This window comes from Mustela putorius, unplaced genomic scaffold (assembly GCF_011764305.1).
Source record: "Mustela putorius furo isolate JIRA1106 unplaced genomic scaffold, ASM1176430v1.1 tig00003859_pilon_pilon_pilon, whole genome shotgun sequence".
NCBI lineage: Eukaryota > Metazoa > Chordata > Mammalia > Carnivora > Mustelidae > Mustela > Mustela putorius.
The window spans coordinates 17,917,450-17,936,690 of NW_025422011.1; the positions used below are offsets into that span (position 1 = coordinate 17,917,450).

The following is a 19,241-nucleotide window of genomic DNA, read 5'->3' on the forward strand; positions in this document are numbered from 1 at the left end:
TTGTATCACACAAAACCCCAGCTACTTCATTAATGCCTCTTAGGCTCCAGTTTCGGGTCTGATGGGTACTGATCTAGAATAAGGACTTGCAAGCAAAGAACTAATTCAAGCCCAGAGGAAATAAAATGTTTTATTTATCAAAGGCCTTGCTTTCCAAATAGAAACATGTGTCCTAAGATGTTGTGGAACAGTGTTAGCAACCAAATGAACTTCCAATGGTTATTGAGCCTTCTCTCTCTCTTTTTTTTTTTTTTAATATTTACTGTCTTCTCTTTCAATCAAATAAGTAAAACCAGAAAAGTTGGATTCTAAGAGACTCTGGACTGTCAGGAAACATTATAAAAATAATCTGACTTCAGTGAGGAAAGAATGAAGGTCAGACTTTTTTTTTTTTTTTTTAAACATTTTATTTATTTATTTGACAGAGAGAAATCACAAGTAGATGGAGAGGCAGGCAGAGAGAGAGGGAAGCAGGCTCCCTGCTGAGCAGAGAGCCCAATGCGGGACTCGATCCCAGGACTCTGAGATCATGATGAAGGTCAGACTTTTAATCAACTGAGCCACTTGGGCACCCAATTTCCTTGTTTTCTACAATGGCTACTATTTCTTGATCACTATGGACCAAGTCTTGAGCCTCTATCTTCCAGATGTTGGTCATCTACAACAGCTGACTGACTGATTCAGACATACATATAGGTCCTTTAAAATACCTGAGGACACTCTCAGAGGTCAAACTGAGCACCATGGGATGCTGATTCCCGCAGGATCTGGGGTACAGAGAGCAGGTATGAGTCAGGGAAGGCTCCACAGAGCAGAAGAGACAGGAACTAGATCTTGTGGAATAATCAGGTTTTGTAGAGCTAGGTCTCAGGGAAGACCAAGAAAGAGAAGTATGAGCAATGAGAACAATTGAGAAATTGTCCCCCAAAGGCTCAGTGTGGTGCTTCAGGACAATGGACCGTCTAACAAGAGCAGAAACAGGAATCTGTAACTGGATTTTCACCTTTCTTTTCTCATTTGTCCTAGTACTCACTCTGACTTAGCCTCTGAGTGCAAGTGTTATAAATGTTGAAACAAGAGAGAGACAGAGAGATAAAACAGAGGACTACAAATCATTTATTAATTATTGGTGAATCTATTTCCTGAGTTGAGAGAACCAACTATTATGTTGAGAAGTGCTCTGCTCTAAACACCAATAACAGCCAATGAGGTAGATATTAGTAACTTTCATTTTATAGATCAGGGGAAATGTGGGTAGAAAGTTACAAACACTTAAAAACTTTAAAAACCTATTAAGGTCTTATTACCTCCATGTTCCAGCTGAAGCTCAGAAAGGTTAAATGATTTGCCAACAATTACACAGCTTGCTTACAACTGAGCCAACTTGAGCAAAGGTCTCCTGATTGCCAGTCCTATGCTCCTTTCCTTCCACACCCACAGCCTCGGAAAATTACAGGTATCCCTCCCCCACCTTACTCAGGAAAAGACACCCCTGGGGGTGATGTTGAATATTGCAGATTGCATTTCACTAATTAAAAATGCTGAGATGGTCAACTTGTATCACTTCCATTTTTTCTCCAGTAATGTTTAACTTTAAATCAAAAAAAAAAAAATCTAGAAGATAAAAGAGCATGTTATCTGGCAAGTCCATTCCACTTCCATGGTTATTAATTTCAGAACACATCTGAATTCCTTCTCTGGGGAACAGACAGCTCCTGGCCGGGTCAGATTTCAAATTCTCATCTGTTTCTACCAATGCCACTACCAGATTCTCCTTTGTAGTCAACCTCTGAGGTCTTCCTTGAGTACAGCTTGGTGTCTGAAGATCCAGTCAAGTGTCCGTGGTCATCAGTCTCTTCACAAAATCACAGTCTCCTCTCTTGGCAAAACATCTACTGCCCTGAGCTTTGCTTTTGGAAACAACTTCTACCCGGGACCATACTTCCAAGCATGGAGGCCAAGAGCTTCGCAGTTTGGGATTATGTTGTATTTGCAGCCCTCTTTGTCATTTCCTCTGGAATTGGGGTGTTCTTTGCTATTAAGGAGAGGAAAAAGGCAACTTCAAGGGAGTTCCTTGTTGGGGGAAGGCAAATGAGCTTTGGTCCTGTAGCGTTGTCCCTGACAGCCAGCTTCATGTCAGCTGTCACTGTCCTGGGGGCTCCCTCTGAGGTGTACCGCTTTGGGGCATCTTTTGTGCTCTTCTCCATTTCATATGCATTTGTCATCATCCTCACATCAGAGCTCTTTCTCCCCGTGTTCTACAGATCTGGCATCACCAGCACTTACGAGGTAAGACAACTCTTCTTTTCTTCTTCATTTTGGAAAGAGTTGCTATTTTCTCTACACTTGGACATCCCTCTCCCCCATAATAGTATACATTGTCTTAATAACATGTGGTAGTTGAAGAGTGCATTTATTTTCAGGACGATTATGCATCATGGTAAAAACACATTTCATTGTTTTTGGAAAAACTTATCTTTGCACACGCAGAACTGTTTTTCCACCTGTAGAATGAAAATATGGAGCCAATCCCACAAGGCTATCTCACTGATTAAATGAGAACGTATCTACAAACACCTAATGCATTGTCTGACTTGTAGGAGAGTCTCAATGAAAGAGAGCTGAAGTTGTTATTTGTATTATGCATATCAGTCTTCTGAAAAGCATGCAGAACATACACTGTAAATATCATCATTTTCCGGAAAAGAAAACTGAAATTGACATAAATGGCTTCATCAAGATTGTATACCAGATAAGGTCTAATGAGAACCCATTTCATCTTTATCCCTTTCTGTCTCATAGTAGAGCTGAGTATTTTAATATAGATTATTTCTATCAGTGGTGAAATGGTAAAGTTTTTAAGAGATTAGAAAACATTTTAATGGGGGGAGGATTTGCTAAAGGATACAAATATGGGGATTATATTGAGGAAAACAAAATGAGGCAGTGGTGTTTTGATTTTGCAATAATTCTCAAGAGAAATGTGTTAAAAATTGAGTTCGCATGTCGTGTTTCAGCATGATCATACATCAGTTTCTATGAGAAATATGTGTATTTTCCTTATCCAACACCATCCCTACCAAGTCACAGCAGAGGACTCTTAACATACCTCTTTTTTTTTTTTTTTTTTTTAAATTCTGTTAACTAAATGATCATAAAGGATTACTCTGGACCTAAAAAGCCACTTTGGCAAATGAATACTTTATAGCAGGTTTTAAAACTTGCGATTCTGCAGGTAATCATAATCAAACATCCAACCTCAAACTCCTCTTCCCACCAAAAGTAGGTGATCAGAATTAGGTCATGCATCAGCTACTCTCTGGGACATAGTTCAAGAGGAATTTATCATTAGTCCTAAAATATATATATATATACATATATATATATATATATATATGTATATATATATATATATACACACACATATCCTCGAGGCTCATTAGTGTACTTCTGATAAATATATCCCAGGTTTTTCCATTCAGCTAATAAGGTGTGATTCCCACAGACTTTTTATTTTCTTTTCAGTGTTCCAAAATTCATTGTTTATGCACCACACCCAGTGCTCCATGCAAGACATGCCCTCTTTAATACCCACCACCACTGCTAACATTTTAAGAAAGAATTGCCTCAGTGACTGCTGGAGAGGGGAGACAGAGAGAAAAGGAGAGGAGACAGAAAATGGCAGTTTGATTTCAAAGCCCATTGCTTAATAATAGGTTGTCTTGGTGCAAGTTACCTAATGTTTATCAGCTCTGGTTTCCACACAGGAAATAATACTTCCCTTCTTTCATAAAGAGTTAAGTATGAAAGAGCTTTTTAAATTACTTAAAAAAAAAAAAGCTACCTAAATGTCGAAAATCATCTTTACAACTAACTAAATCAATAATCCATTAAATACTCATTAAACACTACTATGTTCCGGGCACACCCTAGGCCCTGGAGATGAAGCATTGAACCAAACCTCTGCTCTCACACAGCTTACTTGATAGCAGAGATGATCAATAAACATACTATGTAAGACAGTCATAATAGAAAAGTGTTTGCCATTTGTGTGCTGAGCACCTCTCTAGCTCTATGATCAAATCATTTGACCTTCAAATAACCTTTTTCGGTAGGTTCTGTTATTATCATCCCCGTTTAACAGACGAGAAGCATGAGGCACATAGAGTTTGGTAACTTGCTAGCAAGTGGCCGTGTTTCAAATATGGACCATCTAATTGTAGAGATGGCATGCTGAATCACAATGCTATCCTGCTCTACTAAGTACAGTTAGGGAATAAGTAAATAGGATAATGTAGAATGCAGGAGCTCTGCTTTGGGCGGAGAATGTCGACAATTCATACGGGGTGGTTAAGTGAGACTTCAGTGAGAATTGGACATTGAATCGGGGACCCAGAGAAAGCAAGCAATTGCACCGTGGGAGGGAAGACCATTCCAAGCTAAAGTAACCACAGATGCAAAGGTCCTCAAAGGGGAGAGTGATTAGCATGTTTGAAGGACGGCAAAGAAATCATTATGCTTGGAGAAGAGTGAGCCAAGGGGAGAAAGGGGAGAGTTGAGATCAAAGAGGTGGGGGAGCCTCACTGCATGGAGTCGCAGTTCTTGTATATATGGGGGTCAGACACATGGGGCCTCGAATATTCATGAGGTAATTTGGTTGTCACAATGAGTGGGGGACACTATTGGAGTTTAAGGGGCATGAGCAGGTGTCTTACAGTATATAAGACGTATATATGTGATGGATAATTGTACCACCATATGCTTAGTGATTTTTTAATGCCCTCATGTTCAAAACCTACAGCAAATAGAAATTAGTAATACTTTGATACATAATAATATTTACTTATTTAAAAAAAAGATTTTATTTATTTATTTGACACAGAGAGAGAGACCACAAGTAGACAGAGGGGCAAGCAGAGTCAGAGGTGGGGGGCGAGCAGACTCCCTGCTGAGCAGAGAGCCATGCAGGGCTGGATTCCAGGACCCTGAGATCATGACCCGAGCTGAAGGCAGAGGCTTAACCCACTGAGCCACCCAGGCACCGACTAATGTTAACTTTTTAAAAAAGGAAGCTATACACACGCACTATAAATTAGTCTATTTCCCCCAAATTAAAATGGAATAAAAACATTGTCTTGAGGTTACTGAAACTTTATTTAATGAGCAATCTCTTCCAGATGTGTTACTCAATACCTAGGTCATTGTAACTGGTTTTAGTAAAGCAGTTCAGTTACTCCATCCAACCCTGGCAAATATGTAGTTGGGGAGATGTGAGATTGCCTTTTAATTATTAAGTTAATACAGTTGTAAGAAATGTTAGGGTTTCGTTGAATTCAATTTTTAAATTTTGTTGCCCTCTACATATTTTTAATTTTTAGTACCCTAATGGTAAGAACTTCAGATCATGTAAAGTACATAAGGGGTGATTTGGGGACTGCCTTTTGCTTTATGAAATTTGGCAAATGGCACAAGGATTAAAAGCATGGCCTCCTGAGTATCTGGCTTGCTATGCTAGCACTGCCATCCACCAGCGGCATGACTGGGAAAATTGCTTAATTTTGCCTGATTTCCACATATGTGGAGTAGTGATAATAAAAGCACCTCTCTCCCCGGATGTCTGTGAAGAGTAATTGGAGCGTTACGTGCAAATATTTTTAACCGAATCTGACAAATGGTAAATGCCTCATAAGGGTTTTGTATTATTCTTTATTATTACTGTTGTTCTTATGGTTACGGTCCCCAAGTTTATACCATTCGAGCTCTTTATAGAAGCTTGAATGTATTATGTTTCTTTTTTCATTCTCCATTCCCTGTTACCCATTCACAGATATTCTTTCCAGGGTCTTTTGAAGTGCCAAGGACTGGAAGAGGTGGTGTCTTTTTCTCTAGTCCTTGAATCTGGGATGTCCTTGTGACAGAATGTGGCAGAAGGGATTTGTAAATTTGGAGCCTAGGCCTCATGAGGTATATAGCTTCTGCCTTTGCCCGATGGAATGCTGTCCTGGTACTGCTGTGTCAGGAAGCTGGGCTACCGGGTCCATCTTCTGGAGGAGGAGCGGACACACAGAGGAGAAGAGAGGCACCCCACAACAGCCAACTCAACCAGCAGATGGGTGAATGAGGCCACGTGGACCTTCTCACCCTGCTAATCTTCCAGCAGATCGCAGTCTCATGAGGGCCCTGGGGAAACAAGTTGAGAAATAACCCAGCCAATCTGCAAAATTATGAAATTCTTTTTTACATTTTTTTAATTATTAATATATATATATATATTTTAAAGATTTTTTAAAATTTATTTATTTGACAGAGAGAGATCACAAGTAGGCAGAGAGGCAAACAGAGAGAGAGAGGAGGAAGCAGGCTCCCCGCTGAGCAGAGAGCCTGATGTGGGACTCGATCCCAGGACCCTGAGATCATGACCTGAGCCGAAGGCAGCGGCTTAACCCACTGAGCCACCCAGGTGCCCTTATTAATATATTTTTTAATTAAGAGATTGTATTTATTTATTTTTGAATTTTATTTTATTTTATTGTTTAAATTAGGGTATAGTTGATTAAGTCCTTTGTTTTTAAGCCAGTGAGATTTGGGATAAGTATTTTACAGGTCATAGCCAAATGATTAAAATGCTTTGATATATAGTGGGATTTCAACACCAAGCTGTGCCATCCGTGTGATTTTATCACTAGTTTCCCCGTGTCAAAGCATGAGGGATTGTTCTCACCGTCACGTTATAGATTGGGCTCAGCTCATTTGCAGTGTCATACAGTTTCATGATCTCCACTTGGATGATTTGTCATTAGTAATTGCCTTCTTTCTCTGAGCACACGCTAATAAATCTAGTCTGTTTTTATTTATCCATAGCACTCATTTATAGACTGGTGTCTGCCTGTCTTCTCATTTTTCTTGGACTTCTCAAACTAAACGTCTTCTGAATTACGTACATCTCTTTAATCCAAACTTCTTCATTGCCATAATGCACAGGCTACTACTCTTTTAAGTATCATCTTTTATCATGGTTTCTAAGCTTTATAGATGACGTACTGTGGAAGGTTAGTTTCTTTCCTTTTAATTCTCCTTTAAGTTACATTTATGGTGTTGTAGTAATTATAATCAAGCTTTCAGAAATTAGATGTGTATATGATGTCACTATTGAATGTTATTTTAGCATAGTAAATGATCCTATAAAATGTTTTACTCCAAGATGGGTATTCAGGGTCTTAGAGGGTTTGAACCAGTGTTATGAAGCCTCTGAGGTCATGGCAAGGATTGATGTGTACTTTCTGTGAGATGGATCATGACAGCATTTGGGCAGAGGAGTGACGTGACGTGATTTGGATCTGGAGTGTTGCTCTAGCTGGATGTTGGCAGTGAGTCTGGGGTTTTTCTGCTCTAGCAGGGTCTAGTTAGGAGGCTCTTGCTGTAGCTCAGGCAAGAGCTGATGGTGTTGCAGGAGCAACAGAAGAGATAATGTAAGTGGCTTATTTTTGAAAGTGGGACTTGGGCACCAGGATTCTTGTATGATGTAGATCTGGGGAATGAGAGAAAGAGAGGAATAAAGAAGGGATCCGTTTACTTGGGTTTGAACCAATATGAGAAGTCAGAACCATTTAATTATTTTTAATTATTCACTAAGATGGAAAAGAATGTGGCTCTATCCAGGTCTGCAGTTTTGAAAATAATCAAATACAAAGATGGGAAGCGTTACCTGTGCAATTTTTCAAAAGCAGGCACGAAGCATGCAACTCTTCAGCTGGACTTCCACTTTTACTTTCGACTGTAGCGATAGATAAATACACATCAAAAAGGACCATTGAACGAGGGAGGGAGTAATTGAAAGGATGGGTAAACATGTTCTTTCAGACAGATTATAATGCCGTTGAAATTGTCTCTCGTTTCATGGATGAGAAACTAAAGGCTTAGGTCACAGTAAGATAGTGGCAAAGCTCAAACTAGAATTCAGGGAGTCTTACTTCTGATTCACTACTACTACTACTACTACTACTACTACTTCTTCTTCTTCTTCTTCTTCTTCTTCCCCCACATATCTTTTTCTCCTTACTCCCTTCTCAGTTGGACTGAATTGACTGAATTTACTGGAACTAAATGACGATGTTAAAACCCTTACTTAAATTTGTGCAGATTCCAATAGCAGTCCCCTTAGTGTCTTTCCATTTTTCAGGAATAATTTCCCCCTTGCTTTCCCAAACTTCAGGTGCCACCCAGTCCCAAAGCCAATACTGCATTATTTTGGGGATTGGTTACAACATTTCTCCACTCTTGGTACCAATTTTTATATCACTTGTATACTGCTATGTAACATATTACCCCAAAATAAATGTTATCGAACAACAATTTTATTTGCTTACAATTCTGTGGGTCAGCAATTTGGTCTGGGCTCACTAGGAGTCCAGTAAAACAGTGAGGTTCTTCTCTTGATCTCACTGAGACTTTGCATAGGACTGCCATCAGCTGATGTGTTAGCTAATGGTTCATAGGTCCAAGGGAACTGAGATGAGACAGCCTGTCTCTATCACACGTGTTTGCACACTCCAGCAGGCTATCTTGAGTTCTCTTATGTCATGGGGAACAAGAAGTCCCCATCAGCAGGACACACCCTTTTACACAAGCATTTTTAAAGTCACCATTTGCATTCTATTTGATTTAAGTTATGTTCCCCCCAAAGGAAACCCTGAATGCAAGTCATTTTGCAGGAAGTAATTTCATTTAACATTGGTAGGCAAATGGCAGTTAAAATAAATATGGAAGGAAATGAAGCCAATAAAATGTGTGTTTTGGAGCAGGTCGCTACTGGGAGCAACTGAGGTTCAGTCTCACTGGGGACCTCAGGAAGACATACAGATCATGTCCCGGAGGTCTTTCCTGACCAGCAAAGAAGCCAGAATATTTTTCTGCGTAACTCTCTGGCTTTCAGCCAAAGATAACACCCGCAGGCATTTCTAGCCTGCCTTGCCAGGGCTGAAACAAAGCCCTTAAGCAGACGCTCACAGGTGCATTTAGAAGCTGTCAGCGTGTATTGGAATCATGAGTACCAGTAAGCTGGCATTGCACTCATGGTGACTACTGTGGTCACTAAGATCCCACTACATTCTTATGCTTGTACTTCGCATTATCATTGACTATGCCCCTCGAGCCTTAGAAGCACCGCTTTTAGAAAAGAAAGCCATCGCTGACCGCCGTAAATGAATCTTTCCAAAGGTTATCTGATTTGAACCTAAGTTGTCAACACCACAAAAGTTTTGCATCATTTTCCATCCTGTGACATCTGAGACTTGTCTCCTCACTGACCTTCTTACCTCTTTACGAATGTTTTCCTTATATCTGGTGCCCTCAGTCACCCTCTCGCTGGACTAGCTCCGGACTCAGTGTACTGAACCTATCGTCTGAGGAAAGAGGGTTCACAAATAAGATGGTTATTTGCTCAGGGCAGGGGTGGAGCAGGGTAAGAAAAGAAAAGTCTGAGAAGTGCAAAGCATGTCGATTGAAAAGCACACAGTGATTTTATGTGGAGAATAAATCATCGGAGGGACAGAGGTATGACTTAAGATAGGAAGGGGCAGATCAAACAGGAGAGAGTACCAAGTGTGGGATGTACACTTTGTTTTCAATGATGGACGGTCATTGAAGATTTTAAGAAAAAAAGCAATATGATTAGAGCCTTGGTCTAGGAAACATCCATTGATGGAATAGACGGGCGAGGATTGGAATTAGGGACCAGCTGATCCCTCTAATTCCAATAAGAATTATTCCCTGGGCTGCTGCAGTGGCCTAGGAAAGAGGGAATACAGGTCTGGGCGAATTCTGGGGGAACGGGATAGAAAAGGCAACAGTGGCTTCGGTGTAGTCAGTAGGAAGACCCCTGAGTAGAAGGTCAGAGGATCTGGATTTTTATTCAAACCATGAAAATTTAAAAATAAAAAGCATTTATCTTCTCTATCATGAGAAGTGTAAGCAAAAATTGATCTTTAACAGAGCTCTGCCATTTCTTGGACTTCAAAAAATCTGTATTTTTCCGGTTCTCTCGAGTATATATGGCATAAAATCACATTATAAATCCAAAGCACTAAACATAAAGGAATACACGAAAAAAGAACCTTCTTAGCAGCTCTTATGTAAATAATTCACTGACTCTCTGCTTGTCCTTCTCTCTGTTCTTCTCAGTACTTACAACTACGATTCAATAAACCAGTACGCTTTGCGGCCACTGTCATCTACATTGTGCAGACGGTAAGGCGGAAGGTCTGCTTCAGATGTGGGAAGTGTGGGGTGACAAGCTATGGGTTTGTTTACTCCAGGGGGGGCAATGAATGCAACTAAAGGACAAACCTAGCACTAAGAAGAAACTGCTTTCTTCCAAGGATAGCACTTTCGAGATACGTGATTACAGTGAAAGTTATCCACATTGCACAGACCCTGTAAATTCATCCAAATAGTAAATAAAAAACAAATGTATATCATAAACCACAAAGGAAAAAATAGCATTAAAAACTTTTATTTCGCTTGTACAAGTTACTTTGGCTATGAAATGGTCCAGTCATTAGTTTTTCACCACTTAACTGCATTGAACCAGAAATGCTCGTCTTGCTGAAAGTCATTTTAAGACAATACTCCCATTCTCCCCTTTTGGACTCCTCTTCTGCTTCCTACGCTCTTGGTGCCTTCATGCTGTCCCACAGGGTTGGTACGCTTCCTACAGCTCATGAAGTACTCCTTGCTGGAAAATGACCTTCTTCCCTTTCTTAAAACTCCCACTCACTGGCTGAGGGATTTAAGAGAGAGAAAAGGAGGAAGGCAGTGCTCCCTGCACGGCTCCTATACTTTTGCCTCCTAAAACCCTCACATGACCTCTAAATGATGAATTCCCATTTAAAATAAAAATGGGACTGCACCTACTTCCTTCAGCATAGTGGCTGCAACGCTGGGAGTCCCAAGATGTACGCAGGAATTAGATCACCCGTGTCAATCTTCGCTGTGCTCTCCTCTCTCCCTTCTAAAATCTCTGTTTCGGGACGCCTGGGTGGCTCAGTTGGTTAAGCAGCTGCCTTCGGCTCAGGTCATGATCCCAGCGTCCTGGGATCGAGTCCCACATCGGGCTCCTTGCTCAGCAGGGAGCCTGCTTCTCCCTCTGCCTCTGCCTGCCATTCTGTCTGCCTGTGCTCACTCTCTCCCCCTCTCTCTCTGATAAATAAATAAAAATCTTTAAAATCTCTGTTTCGGCAGCGTGCTGCAATGAGGGTGAGTCATTGTGACACAGGCATGGGGGCAGGGGTGGGTCGAGAAAGGCTGAACCAAAACCCTTACCTTGACTTGAACCCTATCTTTGTTTCCTTCAGAAATGTGTCATATCTAGCCATCAAGTCTCAAAATTCACAGCAGACTTAAAAGTCCAATGTTCTTCCCCCATCAAAAGCTGGTGATCCCCTTTGCACACTAATGACAGTAATCAATGATGTCAAGACTAGAGTGGTTGCCAATGGCAGGTTTAAGGACCATGATAAGGAAAATTCCTCTCTAAGGTCAATAAGGAAGCTTTGAGGCAGCTTTCCATTCCATGTCACTTTTCACACCGTTCACCTGACTCTTGCTTCCCCACCAGATTCTCTACACAGGAGTGGTGGTGTATGCACCTGCATTGGCGCTCAATCAAGGTGAGTTACTGATACTCTCCTGGATACTTTCCATCTTTTGTATGTTTACATTCTCCCCTTGAGAAATATACTTCTATCCTGCTGGGGAGACATTCCCATGGTTAGTAATCCCATGATTACTGTAGTCATTACAATAGAGAGCTCCAAAACTCAAACATTGAAAATAGCACTGGGTGTTACATGTAACTGATTAATCACTAAATTCTACTTCTGAAACTAATAATATGTTATAGGTTAACTAACCTGAATTTATTTTTTTTATTTTTTTTTAAAGATTTTATTTATTTATCAGAGGGGGGGGGGGAGAGCGAGCATAGGCAGGCAGAATGGCAGGCAGAGGCAGAGGGAGAAGCAGGCTTCCTGCTGAGCAAGGAGCCTGATGTGGGACTCGATCCCAGGACGCTGGGATCATGACCTGAGCCGAAGGCAGCTGCTTAACCAACTGAGCCACCCAGGCGTCCCACTAACCTTAATTTAAATAAAATCTAAAAAAAGAAGAGAGAGAGAAAAAAAGGCAAATAATGAGTTACTTGATTTGCCCACAAGTTTTCAAACACCCAGTGTGATTGTCATTTGTTTGTTTGTTCTGTTTTTTTGATCCCGTCTCAGGGATTTTATGAAGTCAATAACCTAAGTACAAAGTAAAAGGTACACATAGTAATTTTTTTTTTAAACTTATGCTTACCTTTTTTGAGGAAATAGAATCCTAGAAACAAGAATTTTAAAAAGATTAAAATAAACTTCATAATAATACCTATAATATTAGAAGTCTTCAATATTCAGCTTAATCATGCTGTGTGCTTTATCGAGACATATTTATTCATGGCTGATGTTTAGGTGGTTTCAAAGTCCTCAGACTAACTTTGTTAAGAAAAAGCAAACAATGTGCCTACTGTGTGCCATGCATTAGGTTATGTGTTTTTGATGCATATTCTCATAACAACCCTGTGAGGAAGCTACAGTTTTTAATCACACTTACAGATGGGCTACTGTTGTTCAGAAGGTTTAGAAATGTTATCTGCCACATAGTAAGTGCTCAATAAATATTTATTGATTTAATTTAAGAAAAGCAAAAGCAAAAGCAAACAAACAGTTGGTGCAAAGACCAGAAGCTGCAGAGTTTAGGAGGAAAGGTTTGGCTTTTAACATTACCTAAAAATTATAGACTGAGTTGAAGTATAACACTGTAATAAAATAATTTTTAACAGAGGTGAATATAATAAGAGAAAATTCTAATTTGATTTCCATTGACCCACAAAGAACACTGACAAAAATATTGTGACTTCTTTCTCATAAACCTTGCTCTTCTACTTTTCTCAGAGAAACTTCTTTCAATATTTTTTCTTCTTTTCTAGTGACTGGGTTTGATCTCTGGGGCTCTGTGTTTGCAACAGGAATTGTTTGCACATTCTACTGTACCCTGGTATGTATCCAACTGTGAAGAAGTATTTAACACTGTTTCCATAATAGGGGATAAGGGCAAATCTCTGGCAACAGGGCATCTAATTAAAACAGAGATTGCTATTCCAAAATTAAATAGAAATTTGCTAGCTTCTCTGTCACAGTTTCCTGAGGAAGGCGCTGTTCTTTTATTTAAAATTCTTTCAGTGCCATTAGCAGAATTGGGTTCTGGTCTCCTTTGAGAAAGCCATGGCAAAGAAAAGATTTCATGAAAGAAATCCCTTCTTGCTCAGAGGATAAGGGACCATAGGCAACCGGCAAGAAAACAATGTTCTTGTTAACGGTAATTATGAACCGTAATTATACACTTATAGCTTATACACTTATAGCTGCCTAGTGATTGAGAAATATGCAATGCATGTATGAATGATAAAGGATGGCTGGTATTTTATAAACTTGAGGAGTCCACAGCTTGTTGTTGTTTCTTATTTATTGATAAGCTTGGATTGCAGTAACATTTGGTTTAACATATGCTCAGTTTTTCATCAAGGAATCTGAGTGCCATTGGCAACATATTTATATAATTGTTAATATCAGTTTAGTTCAGCAAACATTCATTGAGCATATATTATTTATCATGCTTTGCAATGGGAAGCTTTATCCTTCTGAATCATTGGCACCCATAGACAGAGGCTGTAAATAACCAGTTAAAAATATGACCCTGGTTTTCAGAAAGCTGGGTTATCTTTCCTCCTCTGTAGAGAATAACAAAGTAATCCTATATTATCAAAGAGCAGACCATCTAGATATTTTGGCATTGTGTGCATATCAGAGACTCTTCGGACTAGATCATGAAATATACAACTTAAAAATGCCCTTATCTCTCCTTTTCATACACACAATTCCCACCATCTCTTTTGCACTACAGAATGTTATCTTTTTTTTTTTTCTCCGTTCCATTCTCACTACCATAGCTTTATTCCAGACACACATCTCTTACGTAGGTTAAAAATAAGCTCTTGCTCCTTATATGTCTGGCCATATCTGACAGGATGACTAGATACATTGTCAGGGACATTGCCAAGCTTCTTAGCAACAACAATGGAAGGCAGAAACAATGAAATAATATCTTCAAAGCATTGATGGAAAACAATTGTCAACATAAAATTGTGTATTCAGCAATACTAACTCTTAGGAATGGTCAAGAACCAAGAGAATTTACCACTAATCTATTTTTTTCTGAGAAAAATCTAGAGGAGTACTGTGGGAAGAAGGAAAATGATCCAGTTTTTGATAGAAGAAGTAATGATAAGAAAATAAAAATAGTGAACATTTAATAATTCAGTCAAACAATTTTTGGTGCTTGATGATTAAAAAATAACTTTAGGGGCACCTGGGTGGCTCAGTGGGTTAAAGTCTCTGCCTTTGGCTCAGGTCATGATCCCAGGGTCCTGGGACCGAGCCCCACATTGGGCTCTCTGCTCCACAGGGAGCCTGCTTCCTCTTCTCTCTCTGCCTCCCTTTCTGCCTACTTGTGATCTCTCTCTCTGTCAAATAAATAAATAAAATCTTTAAAAAAGAAAAAAAATAACTTTATAGTATAGTATAACATGCATGTCTAGTTATATATTATAATTTATAATATAAAATATACTACTACTAATTATTATTAATATATGTAATTTTGGGATTAAGAAAAAGAATAACCCTCATTTGGACAACAATAGCATGTAAATCAGGAAGACAGTAATCTGATCTGACAATTTTATCATCTTTGAATTGTTAGGGATTAAGACATTCTTTAAATATAGAATCTAACTTAAAAATTTATGGCAAAATGATCAAAGTGGAAAAAGGGAATTAAAAAAGACAAACCAAAATCTCAAGTGAGTTAAGCAAGAGAAGAGGATAAAAGCATAGAGGAAGCACAAATAGAAACGAAAAAATGATGTCAGACACAAGTCTGGATATTTTAATAATTGCAATAAGCTAAAATGAACTAAATTTGCTACCTCTTAATTGGTTTCAGTGTTTCCTTCCAGCCTGCATGCTTCCAGAAGATTACTCTTAATCACCTATTTCTTCATGCCACTTAACTGACCCAATTCCTGCCTCACTTCCCATTGTTCTCAGGATCAAGTATAAGCCTCTTAGCCTAGTGCCTGAAATCTCTCCCCATAGGAGTCCGTGTCCTCCCATCTAATCCCTTCCCACACCTCTGTCCCATCTCTCCTGTCTCTAGGCAGGCTGCAAGCTTCCAGCTCTCACTGCAAGGGTGGTTTATTTGTCTAGCACATGTTGCTCATGTTGCAGTCTCTTTATGATCCTGCGGATGGTTGCATATCTAAAATAAGCAGTTGAAGAGGTTAAAACAATAGCCCTTGCCACCGAAGGGTTTGCCATTTAGTAAAGTAAACGTTCGAGTTCAAACAACACAGACTGATTAAATACATCAGTGGCACCGCTGGATCAGGGTTATAGGTCAGTGGTGTGTGTGTGTGTGTGTATCTCACTGTATGAAGGAGTTACAGAGAAATTTTCATGGTGGCTATAATCTGTCTTTTGATATACGTTTGATAAAGCGATTGGTTCTCTTGCCTCATGTCTAGCTGAAGTGCAGCTTTAAGCACAGTTTTACATAACCAGTAACAAGGAGCTGCCGAAAACTGAGGTCTGTGACATTTGGTCTTTGTATTACTAAAATCTGATGTTGTGATGTGGATTTGGAAGGCTTCATATCTTTAGAGAAAATCATAAGACTATTACTTGGGAAGCAGGAGGTAAACACTGATTATTTTTCAAGTCAGGATGTGAACACAATATACAAATACGATGCCTCTGGCAAGAACTTTAATGTCTACTTATGAAATTGCATGGTAATTCAAAAGAAATGATGGGACAACCTCAACGTCGTCTTTCTTCTTAAGATAAAGATGAAGCCTGTCATCTTTTCACAGGAGTTCTTGACACTCTGGAGGAGTAACTGGGGATGATAATTCTGTTTTTCAATGTTAAAAATACCACATCATTCCATTCTCATAATGCTTATTCATTTTCAGCCCCCCCCTTTTTTAAGATATCTCTTTGTTTCATCTTTCCCAATTTGCTCATTCCACCTCGCTGTAGTCCTGAGGGATTCTATACCTGGATTACTCCGGCAGCCTTTCTCGTCTCCTCTCCCCTTGCCCACGTGCTCTCAACTAGAATTGTGCGTTAGAATCCTTGCGAGAGCTTTCAGAACATATAGACGACCGGGTCCCAACCCAGACCTCAATTTATTCAGAAATCCTTGGGGTTGGTGCTAGGACACGGGCATCTGTGTTTTGTTTGTTTTCAAATTCCCCAAGGGAGTCTACAGAGGATCCAGTTTTGATAAGCAGCCCGCTAACCTCATGCCTCGTGGAGCTGTCCTGAGTTCTGCTGTGAGATTTATCCTCCGCGAAGTCTGCCCTGCTCACTTCACTCTTCGACCATCCTCCAGCTCTTAAAACTCCTTACTCCATCAGTATCTGGAACCGATCATTCTTTCCTAGTTCTTTTCTTCTTTCTCAGCATTCTACCATCTCAGTCCCCCCAAATTTATTTATTATCACTAAATTTACAAAAGAAAAAAAGCCAGACCCAGATGATTATCCTCAATTCCCCCATTTCCTCATCATCTGTATTCAATGATTTTCTTTCGAGTCCATCCATGTCTTTCCATCTCTACCCTGCTGCAAACCTTCTTCAAACCTCTGTCCTCTTGGGCACAGACTGCTGAAATCAACTCCGAGTGTCTCTATCGCTCCTTTTTTCCCTTGGCCCACCCATCTGTTATCCACACAAACACCCCTGAAACCACGGAGAAGCAAACGTGAAAATCTCTCATCATGTAAATCTCTTTAATGCTCTCTCACTGCTCTTGAGAAATCATCTAAGTAGCCTTGTCAAAATCGGGGTGTTCTGGCCTCTGGCAAATTCAGCAACCTCCCTTTGGGCATTCTGTAAATACCTCAATCTACATATTCTAGTATTCTTTCATTTCTCCGGGCAGCCATACACCTCCTCCTCCACACATGTCGTTCCCCTCTCCTCTTGTCCTCCGTACCTGGTAAATTCCCCCTCATTCTTCAAGACAAGGCTAGAGAAAGAAGAAAAGGAAGGAAGGAAGGGGAGGAGGAAGGTAGGGAGCAACAAAAGGAAAAGAAGTATTGCATCAGCAGAAAAGTTATAAAGAATTGGAAGACTTACAGACTTCCCTTCTGAGAATTCACATCCATTCTCTCCATTTCAGGGAGGATTAAAAGCAGTGGTGTGGACAGATGCATTTCAGATGGTTGTCATGATTGTGGGCTTCTTAACAGTTCTCATTCAAGGATCAGCTCATGCTGGTGGATTGCACAATGTCATAGAGCACTCGACAAATGGATCTCGACTAAATATATTCGAGTACGTCCAATACTACTTTCCCATATTTTATAATGATATAGCTGTATGATCTCAGTGACTAAAATAATATTTGGGCATCAAAAGAACATTTTTGTTCACTCGCGTCTCTCTGCCTCCTAGCTTTGATGTAGATCCTCTCAGGAGGCACACGTTTTGGACAATCTCAGTGGGGGGAACTTTCACCTGGCTCGGGATCTATGGAGTTAATCAGTCCACCATACAGCGCTGCATCTCTTGCAAAACAGAAAAACATGCAAAACTGTAAGTTATAAATAAACATTTCAGTTTTCTTTGCCCTAGTGGGTACTTATTATATGCTTCCATGTGTGTGTGTGTGTGTGTGTGTGTGTGTGTGTGTGAGAGAGAGAGAGAGAGAGAGATAAATGGAAATGTTTATTTAATCTTCTAAACAGTTTTTTGAGGCAGGCAGGCATTACTAATCCCATCTCAGCAAGGAAGTGTGTTTGAACTTACAGTTCTGCCTGCCTTTGCTCTCCACCGTTTGCCACCTGCACTTACTGAGAACTTACTAGGTGAAATTAGGTGCCCTGGGTGGCAATGCAGAGGTAAATAGCATATTTTGCCTCCTTAGAGTTTCTGTGACGAGATGGTCCTTTTGGCTGACTTGATTCAGCCTGTGGTCTCTTGAGCTACTGTTTTTCTTTTGATGCATAGATCCTTAAATTTTCCAAGAAGAGGTTTAAAAGAAGGAAAGCCAAGGTAATAAGACAAGTCATAATGGGGCTTTTGCCAATCCAGCTCTTGCTCATCTAGCAGTCACTTGTCTTGCCAGGTGTGCTCGCACTGAAAGACCCCAGCAGGGACACAGCTTGGGAAGCCTCTTCCAAGTCATGCAATGCATCCCGTGCCCTAGAGTGGGGATTGGAGGAAGTCATGCATTATTCTGCAGACATGACAGAAGTAAGCTAGTCTTGCGTCTAAAATGCAATCTTATCCGCATTGTTCTGTCCAAATTTCCAGCATCCCCAGATTTGTCAGGATGTCCTCAACTTTTCTTCAAGTGAGAAACAACCACTGTGAATATTTCCCCAACTGATTTTAAAATACTTCCAATGCATAGTTTTTTTTTTATTTAGACTGAATAGAAAATAACTTTGCTGGGACATGGATCACTGTTTTGTAATCTGAATTCCAAGAGACTATATTACTTATGTATTTCCTACACTCACAGAAGGAAGAATTGAAGGCATTATCTAGTGTTCCATTAATTTGCTGATAACATATTTATATCCTATTACATTAAATAATGTTAACATACCCTCCATACAAGATTATCATTTTGTATCAAATAGCTAAATTGTTGAAAATGTAATTAATATCAAGTGTGATTTGGATCACGCAATTCATTTAAAATTAAAGTTCTTAGAGGCTCTTGGCTGGCTCAGTTGGTAGAGCAGGGACTCTTGATCTTGGGGTTGTAAGTTCAAGCCTCACATTGGGTGTAGAGCCTACTTTAAAAAAAAAATAGGTAAAACGAAAATTCATTTAAAATTCTGCCTTAAGGGGCACCTGGGTGGCTCAGTGGATTAAAGCCTCTGCCTTTGGCTCAGGTCATGATCTCAGGGTCCTGGGATCAAGTCCCACATTGGGCTCTCTGCTAGGCAGGGAGCCTGCTTCTCCCTCTCTCTCTGCCTGCCTCTCTACTTACTTGTGATCTCTCTTTCTGTTAAATAACTAAATAAAATCTTTAAAAAAAATAAAATAAAATTCTGCCTTAAAATGAAG

At 39.9% G+C, this 19,241-nt stretch overlaps 1 protein-coding gene across 1 annotated transcript in view; it reads left to right on the top strand.

The window, feature by feature from the left end:
* Positions 1-1,672: 1,672 nt before the first annotated feature.
* SLC5A12 (solute carrier family 5 member 12) overlaps positions 1,673-19,241 on the top strand; it is a 45,649-nt gene continuing 28,080 nt past the window's right edge. The window contains exons 1-6 of the mRNA XM_045066115.1: positions 1,673-2,289; positions 10,180-10,245; positions 11,615-11,666; positions 13,022-13,089; positions 17,341-17,495; positions 17,616-17,756. Coding sequence (XP_044922050.1) covers positions 1,951-2,289; positions 10,180-10,245; positions 11,615-11,666; positions 13,022-13,089; positions 17,341-17,495; positions 17,616-17,756 — 821 coding nt within the window. The 5' untranslated portion in view covers positions 1,673-1,950. The remainder of the gene's footprint in view (positions 2,290-10,179; positions 10,246-11,614; positions 11,667-13,021; positions 13,090-17,340; positions 17,496-17,615; positions 17,757-19,241) is intronic.